The sequence below is a fragment of the Mus caroli genome, unplaced genomic scaffold, assembly GCF_978045245.1.
Source record: "Mus caroli unplaced genomic scaffold, Mus_caroli_1 scaffold_9, whole genome shotgun sequence".
Classification (NCBI taxonomy): Eukaryota; Metazoa; Chordata; class Mammalia; order Rodentia; family Muridae; genus Mus; species Mus caroli.
In genome coordinates, this window is record NW_028227264.1 from 126764659 (window position 1) to 126776733 (window position 12075).

The 12075-nt window shown below is 50.3% G+C and overlaps 1 protein-coding gene across 1 annotated transcript in view; it reads right to left on the reverse strand.

The window, feature by feature from the left end:
- Positions 1 to 3614: 3614 nt before the first annotated feature.
- Positions 3615 to 12075, reverse strand: part of Kif5a (kinesin family member 5A) — a 39541-nt gene continuing 31080 nt past the window's right edge. The window contains exons 24-29 of the mRNA XM_085843243.1: positions 9469 to 9685; positions 9102 to 9255; positions 8731 to 8798; positions 8217 to 8244; positions 7817 to 7928; positions 3615 to 6426 (exon numbers count right to left, since the gene is read on the reverse strand). Of these exons, the coding sequence (XP_085699369.1) occupies positions 7850 to 7928; positions 8217 to 8244; positions 8731 to 8798; positions 9102 to 9255; positions 9469 to 9685 (546 nt within the window). The 3' untranslated portion in view covers positions 3615 to 6426; positions 7817 to 7849. The remainder of the gene's footprint in view (positions 6427 to 7816; positions 7929 to 8216; positions 8245 to 8730; positions 8799 to 9101; positions 9256 to 9468; positions 9686 to 12075) is intronic.

Here is a 12075-nt window from a genome sequence, read left to right on the forward strand (position 1 = left end):
TTTCTCTGAGTTAAGTCTCTGAGTCTCTGGCCAGGGTCATCTCTTCTCTGTCCTCCCTCGCTCCCCTTCTTCACTAATTCTCTCCCAACGGGCTCTAAGATTTTTTTTATTATTATCCCAGGAAAAGGTATTTGGTGCAGAATTTAGTTTTTAGTTTTCAGATTTATTTATTTATTACATGTACAGCGTTCTGCCTGCAGGCCAGAAGAGGACGCCAGATCTCATTACAGATGGTTATGAGCCACCATTTGGTTGCTGGGAATTGAACTCTGGACCTCTGGAAGACTAGCTGATGCTCTTAACCTCTGAACCATCTTTCCAGTGCTTTATTGCAGATCTAAATTGCACTTTCCTTCTCTTTATGGCTGGCTCGCCTTCTATAAGGCATGGCAAACCAACACCCCCATTTATCCTTCCCTTTATCAGGCTCAGCAGAGAATACATCTGTAGTGTCCCCCTGCCCCTACCCCTGCTTTCATAATTAGCCCTCTTCCATGGTAAGTTCTTTCTGGGTAGACAGCTGAACCCTGTTTGGATGACTGAACGTTCACAGCAAAAGCCAAGCAACTCGACAACAGCTGCTTACAATTCTTCTCTTGCCTGCTGCTTCAGGGACAACATAACACATGTTGCATCCGCTATCTGGAGGGTATCCCATACTCATGTAGAGGACCCTGCTCATCAAGGAGGAAGACAGCATCCTTGGGACCCACCCCACCCCCATGGTGCCTCAGCCTTGGTTGTGTATCTCACCCCAGATAACAGAAAGTGTACAAGTGCCATTACAGCAGGAAGCACACCGCCGCAAAGAGAGGTAGCCCTTTCAGCATCTCCTCCCAACTCTTCCACCTCAGAGGGCATCCTCAGCTGCAGCCTTACCCCCCTCACCAGGGAACAGCCCCTCAGCTGATCTTTGGCCCTGCTGGGCCTTGCGGGGCACTAGCTGTATGGCCTCTCACGATGTGAATGGACGACGGCTCATGCTAGATCAATTAAAGAAAGGATTCCACCTGACTCTAGCTTGGTGAACTGATGGGTTGGGGGAGGGGCACAGCTTACTGAAGTAGGGGTGAGGGGTTGCTTATTGTGGGGGTAAGGGGTTACTTATTGAAGTAGGGGTGAGGGGTTGCAGGAGTGACTCAAAGACAAATGTATCACTGAAGAGCCAAGCAGTGACCTCTTCGAGGTTGTACCTCTGGAGGTCCCTGCAGGAAAGTACTAAGTTCCCCTGTCCCTGGGAATCTCTCTTGCTAATACAACCTTAGAACCTTGCAACTCATAATTCTCTGAGTGCCTTTTCTGAGTCTTGTACCTTCCTTTAGTTTTCTTTTTTGCTGTTTTCTTTTGTGTTTTTTTGTTTGTTTGTTTGTTTGTTGTGAGGCAGGTCTCTCTACATAGCCCTGGCTGTCCTAGCCCAGACTGGCCTTAATCTCAGAGATCCACCTGCCTCTGCCTCCCAAAGGCCAGACTTTCTTTATAGTGCTCTGAACCTGATAACTCACTGATTATCTTCCTTCCTCTCCCAAAGAGATAACATCTTAATTTGGAGGAAATAGCAATAAAATACCTGAAAGTGTAAGCATGGAGATCTGTGTATGCAAGAGGAAAAGCTTCCATCTGGGAAAAAGCAAGCCCTGCAGACGGGATGCTCATTCTAAAGGGAGAGGAAACATTTCATCTCGAGGGGAATCCTGCTAGGCTCAGGAAGTCCCCGAAACTGAGCAGATACACTCGGTCCTTCCCTCCTTAAGCATAGGTAAACAATAAGGAGTGCTGAGAGACTCAGACAGGCTGAGCTGCCTTGAGGGAACAGAGACCCCTGAGCTGCCTGAAGAGGCTCAGACCAACCGAACTGCTTGAAAGAGAGAGATGGATGGCGCTGCTTCCAGGTTTCATGAGCTACAGTGGGCTCTGGTGATGCAGCTGTCTCTAAGTCATTTCTGCTCCTGTAAGTAAGCTCTCACTCACGTTCCAGAAGTACCCCCAATAAACACACGGGTTTGCCAAGTCACACACTGGTGGTATCCCTACTTTGGTCTGTCAGGGATTCTCTTATTTGGGCTAAGTAGACACTTGCTCATGTCTCCCCAGGAAGTCTCATGCAACAGGACTTCACACTTGATTCCCTTGGTCTTGTCTTTAACCCAGAAGCAAGGTTGTCTCCAAGAAGAGTGGTTCTAGGAGACTTAGGATCTAGACCAGGTGCTCTGGACAGCAGGCAGGGCAAACTGAACAGGAACGCATCGGGGGAGGGGGAGGGCTGCACCAAGGGCCAGATGAGTTTGTAAACTCATCACGGGTGGCCCCAACCTTCTGACAGTACAGTTTCCTCCCTCAGTGGCTCCAGTGTTCTGACTGTCTAGCTTCCTCCAGCACAGGTGCCTTGAGAGAGGAACAGAGGTGGAGATTGAAAGAACGATCATGCTAGCTGATCGTGGGGCAGCAGAACTGAGCTGTTGTCAAGGGTAGCAGAGACATGGGGGAGGGGGCATGGGAAGTAACTGGCTTAGGGACCACGAAGGTCTGGGTGAGAACATGAAGAGAGCAGGATACACGTTCTCTTAAAGTTCATAACCAGCCTGGATATCCACCAATAGTGGGATGGTTGAATAAGCTATAGCATAAATATACATTTACATACTTCAAAAAAAGGTTTATTTTTATTTATGAGTCTGCTGTAGCTGCCATCAGACACACCAGAAGAGGGCATCTGATCCTTTTATAGGTGTTTGTGAGCTACCATGTGGTTGCTGGGAATTGAACTCAGGACCTCTGGAAGAGTAGTCAGTGCTCTTATCTGCTGAGCCATCTCTCCAGCCCCTTACTCTTATTTTTTCTTTTCTTTTCTTTTCTTTTCTTTTCTTTTCTTTTCTTTTCTCTTCTTTTCTTTTTCTTTCTTTCTTTCTTTCTTTCTTTCTTTCTTTCTTTCTTTCTCCCTTTCTTTCTTTCCTTCTTTTTTATTTTTTTTTTCTTTTTTGCTGTAACAAAACACCAGGACCCAGGCATTCTGTAACAAGGAACATTTAATTTGGGGCTCACAGTTCCAGAGGTTTAGAGTCCATGACCATCATGGCGGGGAGCGTGGCAGCAGGTAGGGAGGCCTGTTCCATCATGCTGGAGGGGGTGTGTGTGCAATAGCAGCTTGAAGTTTACATCATATCCACAGCATGAGGACGCAGAGAGCACTATCGGAATGCTATGTGGCTTTGGAACTTTAGAGCCAGCCCCCAAAGGCACAGCTCCTCCAAGGCCACACTTCCTAATCCTTCCCGAGGGGAGCGGCTCCGCAGGCTGGGGGACGAGTATTCAAACCTCCAGAGCCTCTAAGGCCCATCCTTTCTCATGCAGACCACCTCCCTGGGCTAATGTGCCGGTTCTGTGGTTAGGAGCACTCCTTCTCTCTTCTCTCATAGAGGACCAGGGCTCAGTTTTCACTGCCCACATCCCTGCTTACGACCATTGGTACCTCCAGTTCCTCAGGATTTAGTGCCCTACTCCAGCATCCTAAGGGCACCAGGCACATACAAGGTACACGTAAATATGTGCAGGCAAAACTTGTATCAACAAAAGGCAAACAAAAGCCCCCTGAAAAATGAATAAGAAGCAACAGCAAGTCGTCATCGAAGTTATTTTATTTTAAAGATATTTGTGTCCACCAAGTAAATACACACTGGGATTTGTGCGGTTTGGTTTGTCTTCCACGCCGGCATGCAACATTTCACTTTGGCAGATGTAAGTGGGTGGGCCAGGGGCCCGGGTGGTGGCCTGGCTCTCTGAAAGGGATGTAGTGAAGGTAAGGGGGAGGGTGTGGTGAGAACCTTCAGGTGAAGGGCTGTTTCTTTAGCATAGCAAATGGCCGTGTCCCTTACATCTTGCCGCCCCCCTCCTCATCTGCTCTGCTGCACGCCTCCACATCTCCTCACTTGTATTTTGAAAAGGATCGTTTGGTGACAAGATCATGCAAACTCCCTCAGAATCCCAAGCATCCTCATCCTGCCGGCATGAGCCACAGAGAACGCCCTTTTCCTTCCTTGCCCACTGTGTCTGAGGCTTTCGATTTGTCTGCACCTCCTGACCTTTCTTTTGAGTTGTGGTTTTAGAGTGTGGGGGGAGCAGACTGGACCCCTCTGGCAAATGAATGAAGCATTTTCCACTGTGAGGGGGGTATGGAAAGAAAGAAATTATAACAACGTTCCTAGCTCTGAATTACTTTACCATTTTGGTTGTTTCATGTTGTTTGCGGTTCCAGAGATAGACTGAACCCTCAGACTTGTCACACTAAGTGTCTTAGCATGGTACCACTAAGCCATGGTCAAAGCCCTGGGTTCAGCTTAGTCATCCTACATCAGATTTATTCTGAAGTGTTTGAAAATTGTCACTTGGGAGTTCTCCCATGCCAGTCTGATACTGTCTTCATCTCGATCACTCCCTACAGAGCAGAAACGGCCCCTTGAGGGAGTCACAGCCACTACAGCCCATAGTTGCCAGCTGTCACCCACAGGGAGTTTTCCTCCCAGGCCTAGCAGGGTCTGGACTGCAGGCTGCCCTCTGTTGGAGAGCCCTGGTCTCCAGTCCTGGGATGGACTGGGTATCTGGATACTCGCTGAGTACTGACCTTCATCCCTGTAGCTGTCTGGAAAAATACCTTAGCAGATGGGAGGACAGGACCATCTGAACTAAAGCAACGTCCGTCCTCTTCAGTGCTGGGCAGGAGGGGACCTGAGCTGAGATGGCAGTGGGGAAAGCATTAATTTCAAGCTCTTAGCCCCCGCCAGTTCAGAAAAAAAATTGTCCTGTCCCCGCTTCCTTCCTTTCCTCTCTTTCTTTCTTCCTTCCTTTCTTTCTTTCCTTCCTTCCTTCCTTCCTCCCTTTCCTTACTTTTCCTTCCTTCCTTCCTTCCTTCCTTCCTTCCTTCCTTCCTTCTTCCCTTCCCTTCCTTCCTTCCTTCCTTTTTTTCTCTTCCTTCTTCCCTTCCCTTCCTTCCTTCCTTCCTTCCTTCCTTCCTTCCTTCCTTCCTTCCTTCCTTCCTTTTTTTCTCTTCCTTCTTCCCTTCCCTTCCTTCCTTCCTTTCCTTCATTCTGAGATAGGATTTCCTCCTGTCATAGTACAAGCTCTCCTGGATCTAACTGTGTAGTCCAGGATAGCCTCAAATTTAGCAATTTTCCTACCTCAGCTTCCTGAGAGCAACATTGGAAAGTGTGAGCCACTACACCCAGCTTTTGCTTTTTTGCTTTTGCAGTGCTGGGATCAACAGCAGAGCTTTTTCCTGTGTCAGGGAGGCCGCCTGCCACCATGCTCCAACCTGCTCCCCCACCCCTGTCTTTAAAGTGCACTTGGGACCAGATGGAGATTACAGAAGGAACTCTGTTTGGGGGAGGAAGGTATACTGGGAACAGGCCAGATTCCATTCTGAAGGGACGGCATCTAGAGACGGCGATTATGCCAATAAACTGGAAGCCCCAAACCAAAGTCAGGGGTGGGAAGCACACACAGCCCAATATGGGAGAAAGAACGAGCTTGTAGCTTCAACCTGAGGGTTCTGTGACAGAGTAGCACACAGTAGTCCCTCAGCCTGCTCACTCCCCAGAGCCAGGGAGCCGACCATTCCGACTCCACCTGCGTATAACTATTGGCACAGACAGATGAGCAGCGGTTTCTCAGCAGTCCGCCTTCTCGAATTTTCAGAAGATGTTTTAAACCAACTCTAAGTTCTGGTTGTGATATCTGGAGTGGAAAGTACAAGAGGCTTGGGCCAGAAAGGGAAACAGTCCCTTGAGTAGTCCATGCTCTCCAACCGGGGAAGGGAGCACAAGGCAGACCTCACAGGACAGAGGAGACCACCTCCAGTGTGCTGACTCTGGTGAGGGGTGCGTATGTGTGAGGGAGAGAGCGATGTCGCAACCTTCCGCTGGGGCCTCCTCTGTGTTCTGTGTAAAGAAGGGGGTGGGGGCCTATTTCTCTCTTTTCGTAGATGCTAAGACATTCCTCTGCTTAAGGCTTTGTATGTACACTGTGTGTGTGCATGCGTGTGTGCGTGTACACGTGTGTTTGTGAGAGAGGAGGAGGGCAGCCTCCCCGCTCCCATTTTTCCTTTATCTTTTGTGACCTCTACTCAGTGACTGACATCACTCGGTGTAAGAAACGAGTCTATGGAAGAAAGAAGAGACATTTCCCTCCTCCCTAACGCCCAACGAGGAAGGGAGACTATGCTTAAAAACTGCTAAATACATCATCAGATACTTAGAGGGGAGGACAGAGAGGAGAGACACAGCAGCAGCTTCTGATAGATAGATACAGAGTACAAAGAGATACGGAATAGGAGGAGACATCAAACAGTCCAACATCACGGGCTGGGGAGGGAGTTAGTGTCAGAGACCACAGGTTTTGCAGCATGCTGAGAGAAGAGGCCTCAGTCCCTCTTAGAAACTGGGGAAGAAAGAGAAAGAGGGTGTGAGGAGCCAGCCCAGCCTGGCCTCTGTGTAGGAACAGACAACATAGAACACACTTTGGTTTACAGTTCCTTTAACACCACGAAGCCAGCCCCACCCGCCACTGCCAGCCAGTCCATGTTTCTCCACCCCAAGTCTTGCCAGCATCCTCTCCCCCTTAACACGTCTCTCTCTCTCCTGCTTTTCTGCCTGAGCCACTGTCCGGGGAAAGCCTGGGAGGGATGCGGCCTAGTGCATCTCAGCAAGAGACTGGACATTTTCTCTTGATTCAGCAAAGGAGCTATAAAGTGGACCACAACATAGGTCCCTCTGTCCATCTGGGGTCTAAAACAAGCATGGAATATGCCCGGTGACACCAGGAACAAGGAGGGGTCCTGGTGTGATCAGGGACTTGGCAAGAGGGAGGTGTTGAAGCTGGAGGGTTAGTGGATGGGGAGGCAGCTGGTTTCCATTTTTACTGACCGGACTGTTGTTTCTAGCTAGAGACACCGAGTCAGACAGCGCCAGAGTCTGGCAGGAATAGTGCAGACATCACCTTTACACGAGGTGGCTTAGACATCTTTGTGTATCTAAGGCTATTTTAAGGCTATTTTAGGGTAAAGGCACAAGGTAGTAGACCAATGGACAGCAGCCCTTGCCTTTAACAAAAATTTTAATGTATGACAGTGACCCCTAGTGGTTGGAATGAGTACTGTGATTACTAGCAGCACCTAAGGGAAGGCTTGGGGCCATGGGAGGTCAGGGTTGGCTATGAATGAGATTTGGACTTTTTAGCAAATGTTTCTGTTTGTTTTTGATACAGGGTCTTGTGAATCCAGAACTCCTTTGAACTCATGATCTCCCTGCCTCTGCCTCGTGCAGCCATACAGGGCCAAGCAGGAGTTGGAAGATTTTGGCTCAGTCACAAAGTGCTTACTGAACAGACATGAGGACTATGTTTGGATCCCCAGCACCTACATAAAGGCCAGGCTGTTACCCCAGGCCCAGGGGACAGAAATGGGCAGATATGGGGGGGGGACAGAGGGAAGGTGGGGAGGTGACTGACCAGTCAGTCTACCCCAAAACAGCAAGCTCCAGGTTCTGTGAGAGACCTCAAAAAGTAAGATGGAATGTGAGAGAGGAAGACACCCACACTAAGGCTGGCCTGTGGATGTGAGCGCACACACACACACACACACACAGATGAAGACACCCACACCAACTAACCTTGGCTTCCAGATGTGGGTACACTCATGCACACACAACACAAACACACAACACACACATACAGACACATACAAACATATAAACATACACATGAACAGGAGAAGCAGCCATGGCCAGACAGGAGGAGGCTGGGGCTAGGGAGGGAAGTGGCCTGCAGCTACCTGAAAGTGCAGATATGTGGCCAGGGTTGGGAGTTAGCTGGCTGCTGTCTCTTGGTGGAGAGGGAAAAGCTTGGCCTGGTCCTCAGCCTCATAGCCACACGGCAGGTCACTCCTGGAGGAAGAAACAGCCTGTCATCAGCTCCGCCCCTGCTGTGGTCAGCACTCAGACAGCGTGCCTGAGATACTGAAGGGCGAAGTCAGGGAGGATGCATGCTTCCTAAGGAAACTCAGGCCTTGCCCAAGGTCAGAACGTTCCCTAAGGTACGGAGAAAGTACCCATGGGAGTGCCTGGATCTCCTGCCTCATTTCTTCCCTCCTCCCCAGAGCTCCGGGGAAGTCCTCTTGGAGAAGTGTTATTCGATTTTTTTGGGTCCCACCCAGAGAACCCAGGTCTGAGTACCTGTTGTCGTTGATATCTGTGGCATTTCCTGAAGGGATGAGAACACAGGGTTAGAAAAAGGCTGGTGTGGGGAAGAGTCTTCACAGCCCCTCCCATCCTGAAGCCCATGCCTCTGAACTGGTAAACTGAGGCACTCTACCCTCACCTCTCCAGAGCTGTATATTATACTTTTTAGAAAGGCCCCCAAACACTCACTGAGAAGAGACGGGGATAGGCAGACAGTAATAGGAGCAGCTACTTCTAAAGAAAATAGCAGGTTTGACTGGAGACCTAAGCAAGCCCTTAGGAGAGAGCTGGCCCACACGAATCGTACCCAACCCCGGCACAACCCCTCCCTCCAAAATTGTACCAGGAATGGGATGCAGGGCGGAAACCACACTAGGCACGGGCTGTTCCACTGAGCTCTCCCTGACAGTATCTTTTTGTTTGACCCTCCAGTGAGAGGAAGGTTCTGTTCGTGTCTGTTGTAAACACCTCTCATCTTCCCTGGGAACCCTGTGTCTTCATCACTTACCATTGTCCATGTTGGCCTTCTGGTAGGAAGCCAAGGGGGCAACAGATGTGGCTCCGCTGCTGGCAAAGCTGGAAGGAGCAGAATACAGATGCAGCCCCTGGAAGCCACAGCCCACCACTCTGAGAGCCACTATGCCCACCTTCCTCCCGGTCACTCACCCTTTCTATCCCTGGAACAGAGGTCACCAATCATGGCGACAAGGAGAAAGAACCCACCTCCTAACAACAACCCAGAAGACCGTGAAAAGGGTTAGAAACCACGTGACTCAGGAAATGCATTTTTAAACGGACCAAGAGCTGACACCACCCTAACGCCTTCAGAGGGCCCAGATGGCCTTGGGCTGGAACTGCGGCCATACCCACGCCACTCACTACATATCTGAAGTGGAGCTAGGCGCAGCCTGCAGGTGCAGGTTCTGGTAGTTCTGGAAGAGGTTGTTGGTGTAGCTGATACACTCGGGGCTCCGGGTGCCGTAGGGGTTGGTGGGTGAGGAGGCAGGATAGTGGCCAGGCCTCACAGGCTTAGCTACGGAACAGAAGAAACAGCCATGAGAAAGCTGTCATCGGTTACCCAAGTCTACCTGATCCCAAGGTCAACCCCAGCAAACCGCAAACCGACAGTGTCATCCTCTGGTGGAAAGGCTGGGGCTAAAAGCAAGCGTTGAGTGGTCTGGCACTTAGGGACTGGCTGCGTTTGCCTCAGGTGGCGATGCGGTCTCACCAGCTGACATCCACTCACCGATCTGGGCAGAATGGCCCCGCTTGCCGGAGCTCTTGTACCGCACGGCTTCCTTGATGCGGTCCACCTCCTGCTGGTATCTACGCTTGTCCTTCATAGCGCCCTCCTTGGCCTCCTTCAGTGCACCCTCCAGGGCCTTAACTCTCTCAGCCGTAGCCCGAAGTCGTTTTTCCAATTTAGGAAGCTCACAACGCAGATCTGCATTGTCACGTACCAGCTGCGGAGTGAGCCGCACGGGAGAGCCCAGAAGGAAAAAGCCGGTGACCCAAAATAGTCACCCAGAGGAGCGTGGGGGTTGGGAGAAGAGAGAATAAAGGACAATCAAGGCCCTGCCATTTCCTCGAGGGACCTCCTTGCTCTAGCAGTGTGTGGCTCTAGCCAGTTCTTCCCATCTCCCTGTTTTCTTTTTTCCCTTTTTTTTTTTTTTTTTTTTTTTTTTTTTGGTTTTTCGAGACAGGGTTTCTCTGTGTTTCCCTGGCTGTCCTGGAACTCACTTTGTAGACCAGGTTGGCCTCGAACTCAGAAATCCGCCTGCCTCTGCCTCCCGAGCACTGGGATTAAAGGTGTGTGCCACAACACCCGGCATCTCCCTGTCTTCTAAGTAGCAAAACCTGCAGCTCTGCTATGGCCCTGTCCACGCGCCATCCATCTGCACACTCCCGTCCGTCCACTGTACGCCACAGCCCGTGCCCGGCCCACAGCTCCAAGGCCCCATGGGGATGAGATGGCTGAGTGAGGGTGCCAAGGGCAGGACAGCAGGAGCACATGACAGAGGGTGGACACGTGCTGTGAAGGGTGCGGCGGATGAGAGCCGGGCAGAGTAGAAGCCAGGCTCTGGGACCCATGCAGCCACACACAGAGCCTCACAGGAAGGAAAGGAAATCCTGCGATTGCACAAACGTTTGTGCTCACTGCCTTTCCCCAGGGACCCCCTGGGCTGTCTTCCTCCACCCTGTTAAAATTATACCAGAGTGTGATGGCAACCACTCCGCAGTGAAAAGGCCATTGGATCATTTTGCAGGGTCTATACACTGATGGGCACTTGAAACTACTCAGGTGCAAGGCCTTGGGAGCTGGGAGGGAGGGAAGAAGGCAGGCAGGCAGGCAGGCAGGTCAGCACAGCAGAGAGCATGATGGGAAAGGGACAGAGCTAGAATCTTCTATGCAGCTTTAGTTGATTAGGGACATGGAATGTCTCTCTGCTCCTGGTTTAGCTTAACTGGTGGCAACTCTATTTCCTTCACAGACTGCTTCTGCTAGGGAGGGACCTTGCTTACTCCTATCTGTCCTTTAGGGGAGCGGTTTTTGGAGTTTGGGACTTAGAGCAGAAGCAGAGGCTTTGAGGAAGGAAAAAAAAAATAAGTAAGAAAAAAGACAGGCAGACAGTGTCATACTATGTAGCCCAGGCTGGCCTAGAACTCATGATATAGTCTCAGCTGCCTTCAAACTCTACCTTCTCGGGTACTGGGATTCCAGGCCTGTGGCACCATGCCCGGCCCCAGTTTGGTATGGATGGGGGTTGAACCTGAGGCTTTGTTTGCTAAAGCTCAGCAAGCATCCTCTCAGCGTAGCTACACCCTAGCCTGCGCTGTTAAAGATCTCTCTAGCTGTCATCCAGCTTTTCTGTTGAGATGTTCTACTGTTTCGTAATAAGATAGGGAAGGAAAGATAACAGTTAAGCCCTTGGGAGGTCAAAGGACACAGACCCAGCAGCTTATGACCAAGTCAAGTTTAGCAAGTTTTCAAAAGGACGTGCTCACTAAGTCCTTACTGTAAGGCACGGACACCAGGCCGGGAGGGAAAGGAGGGCTTAGCTGGAGAATGGGTCCAGATGGAATTAAAGGTGGATTTGAGAAGGGGGAAATGAAATTTAGGTTGGGGCTTATTTTATGAATCAATTAGAGGGCCTGCTACCAAAATACTGAGAGCATTGGTTCCTTGGTGTGGACAAGGATGCTTCCACTGTAGAAATGCCAAACATTTCCTGTCCTGATTCCTTGGGACTGCCCTTTAACATAGACAGCCCATACCTTTGAAACCCAGGCTTCCACCTACAGAGCAGTAGCAAGCAGCAAGAGGGGGATAGAGAGGCAGCCGCTCAGTGCAGGAGTTCTGACTGGCGCCCACTAGAGGCTGGGCGTGTCATGCTAAGAACATCATTTACTGTCCTGCATACCTGCTCCAGGTAGGTATATGAAGTGTTTGTTTTTGCTAAGAAAAAGCCCAAAACCCTTGTTTTCCTTATAGCCCTGTCTGAAGTCTGGTAGTATGATATCCGGACCCTGATCCCATCATAGGGCTGGAGAGAGACACACCCAGGGCCTTGTACAGGTCAGGCAAGTCTGTTGCTGACCCACCTCCCAGCCCTTGGACCCCGATGTGTCTCCATCCTGCATGCATTTTAACTTCTTCCTGCAAGGTGGGGGACTTTCACTTTAAGCAAAGATAGGCCGAGAAAAACCCTTGAGAAGGGAGAATAGGTTCAGAGCAAAGGTCACTGCACACATGGAATCAGATAAAGTACCAAGCAGGGACTTGTGGGGTAAGAGAGGGCTAAAGGTAGCTAGCTCTTCCCAAACTGAGGGGCCTTTCAGGATTTGGGTATCA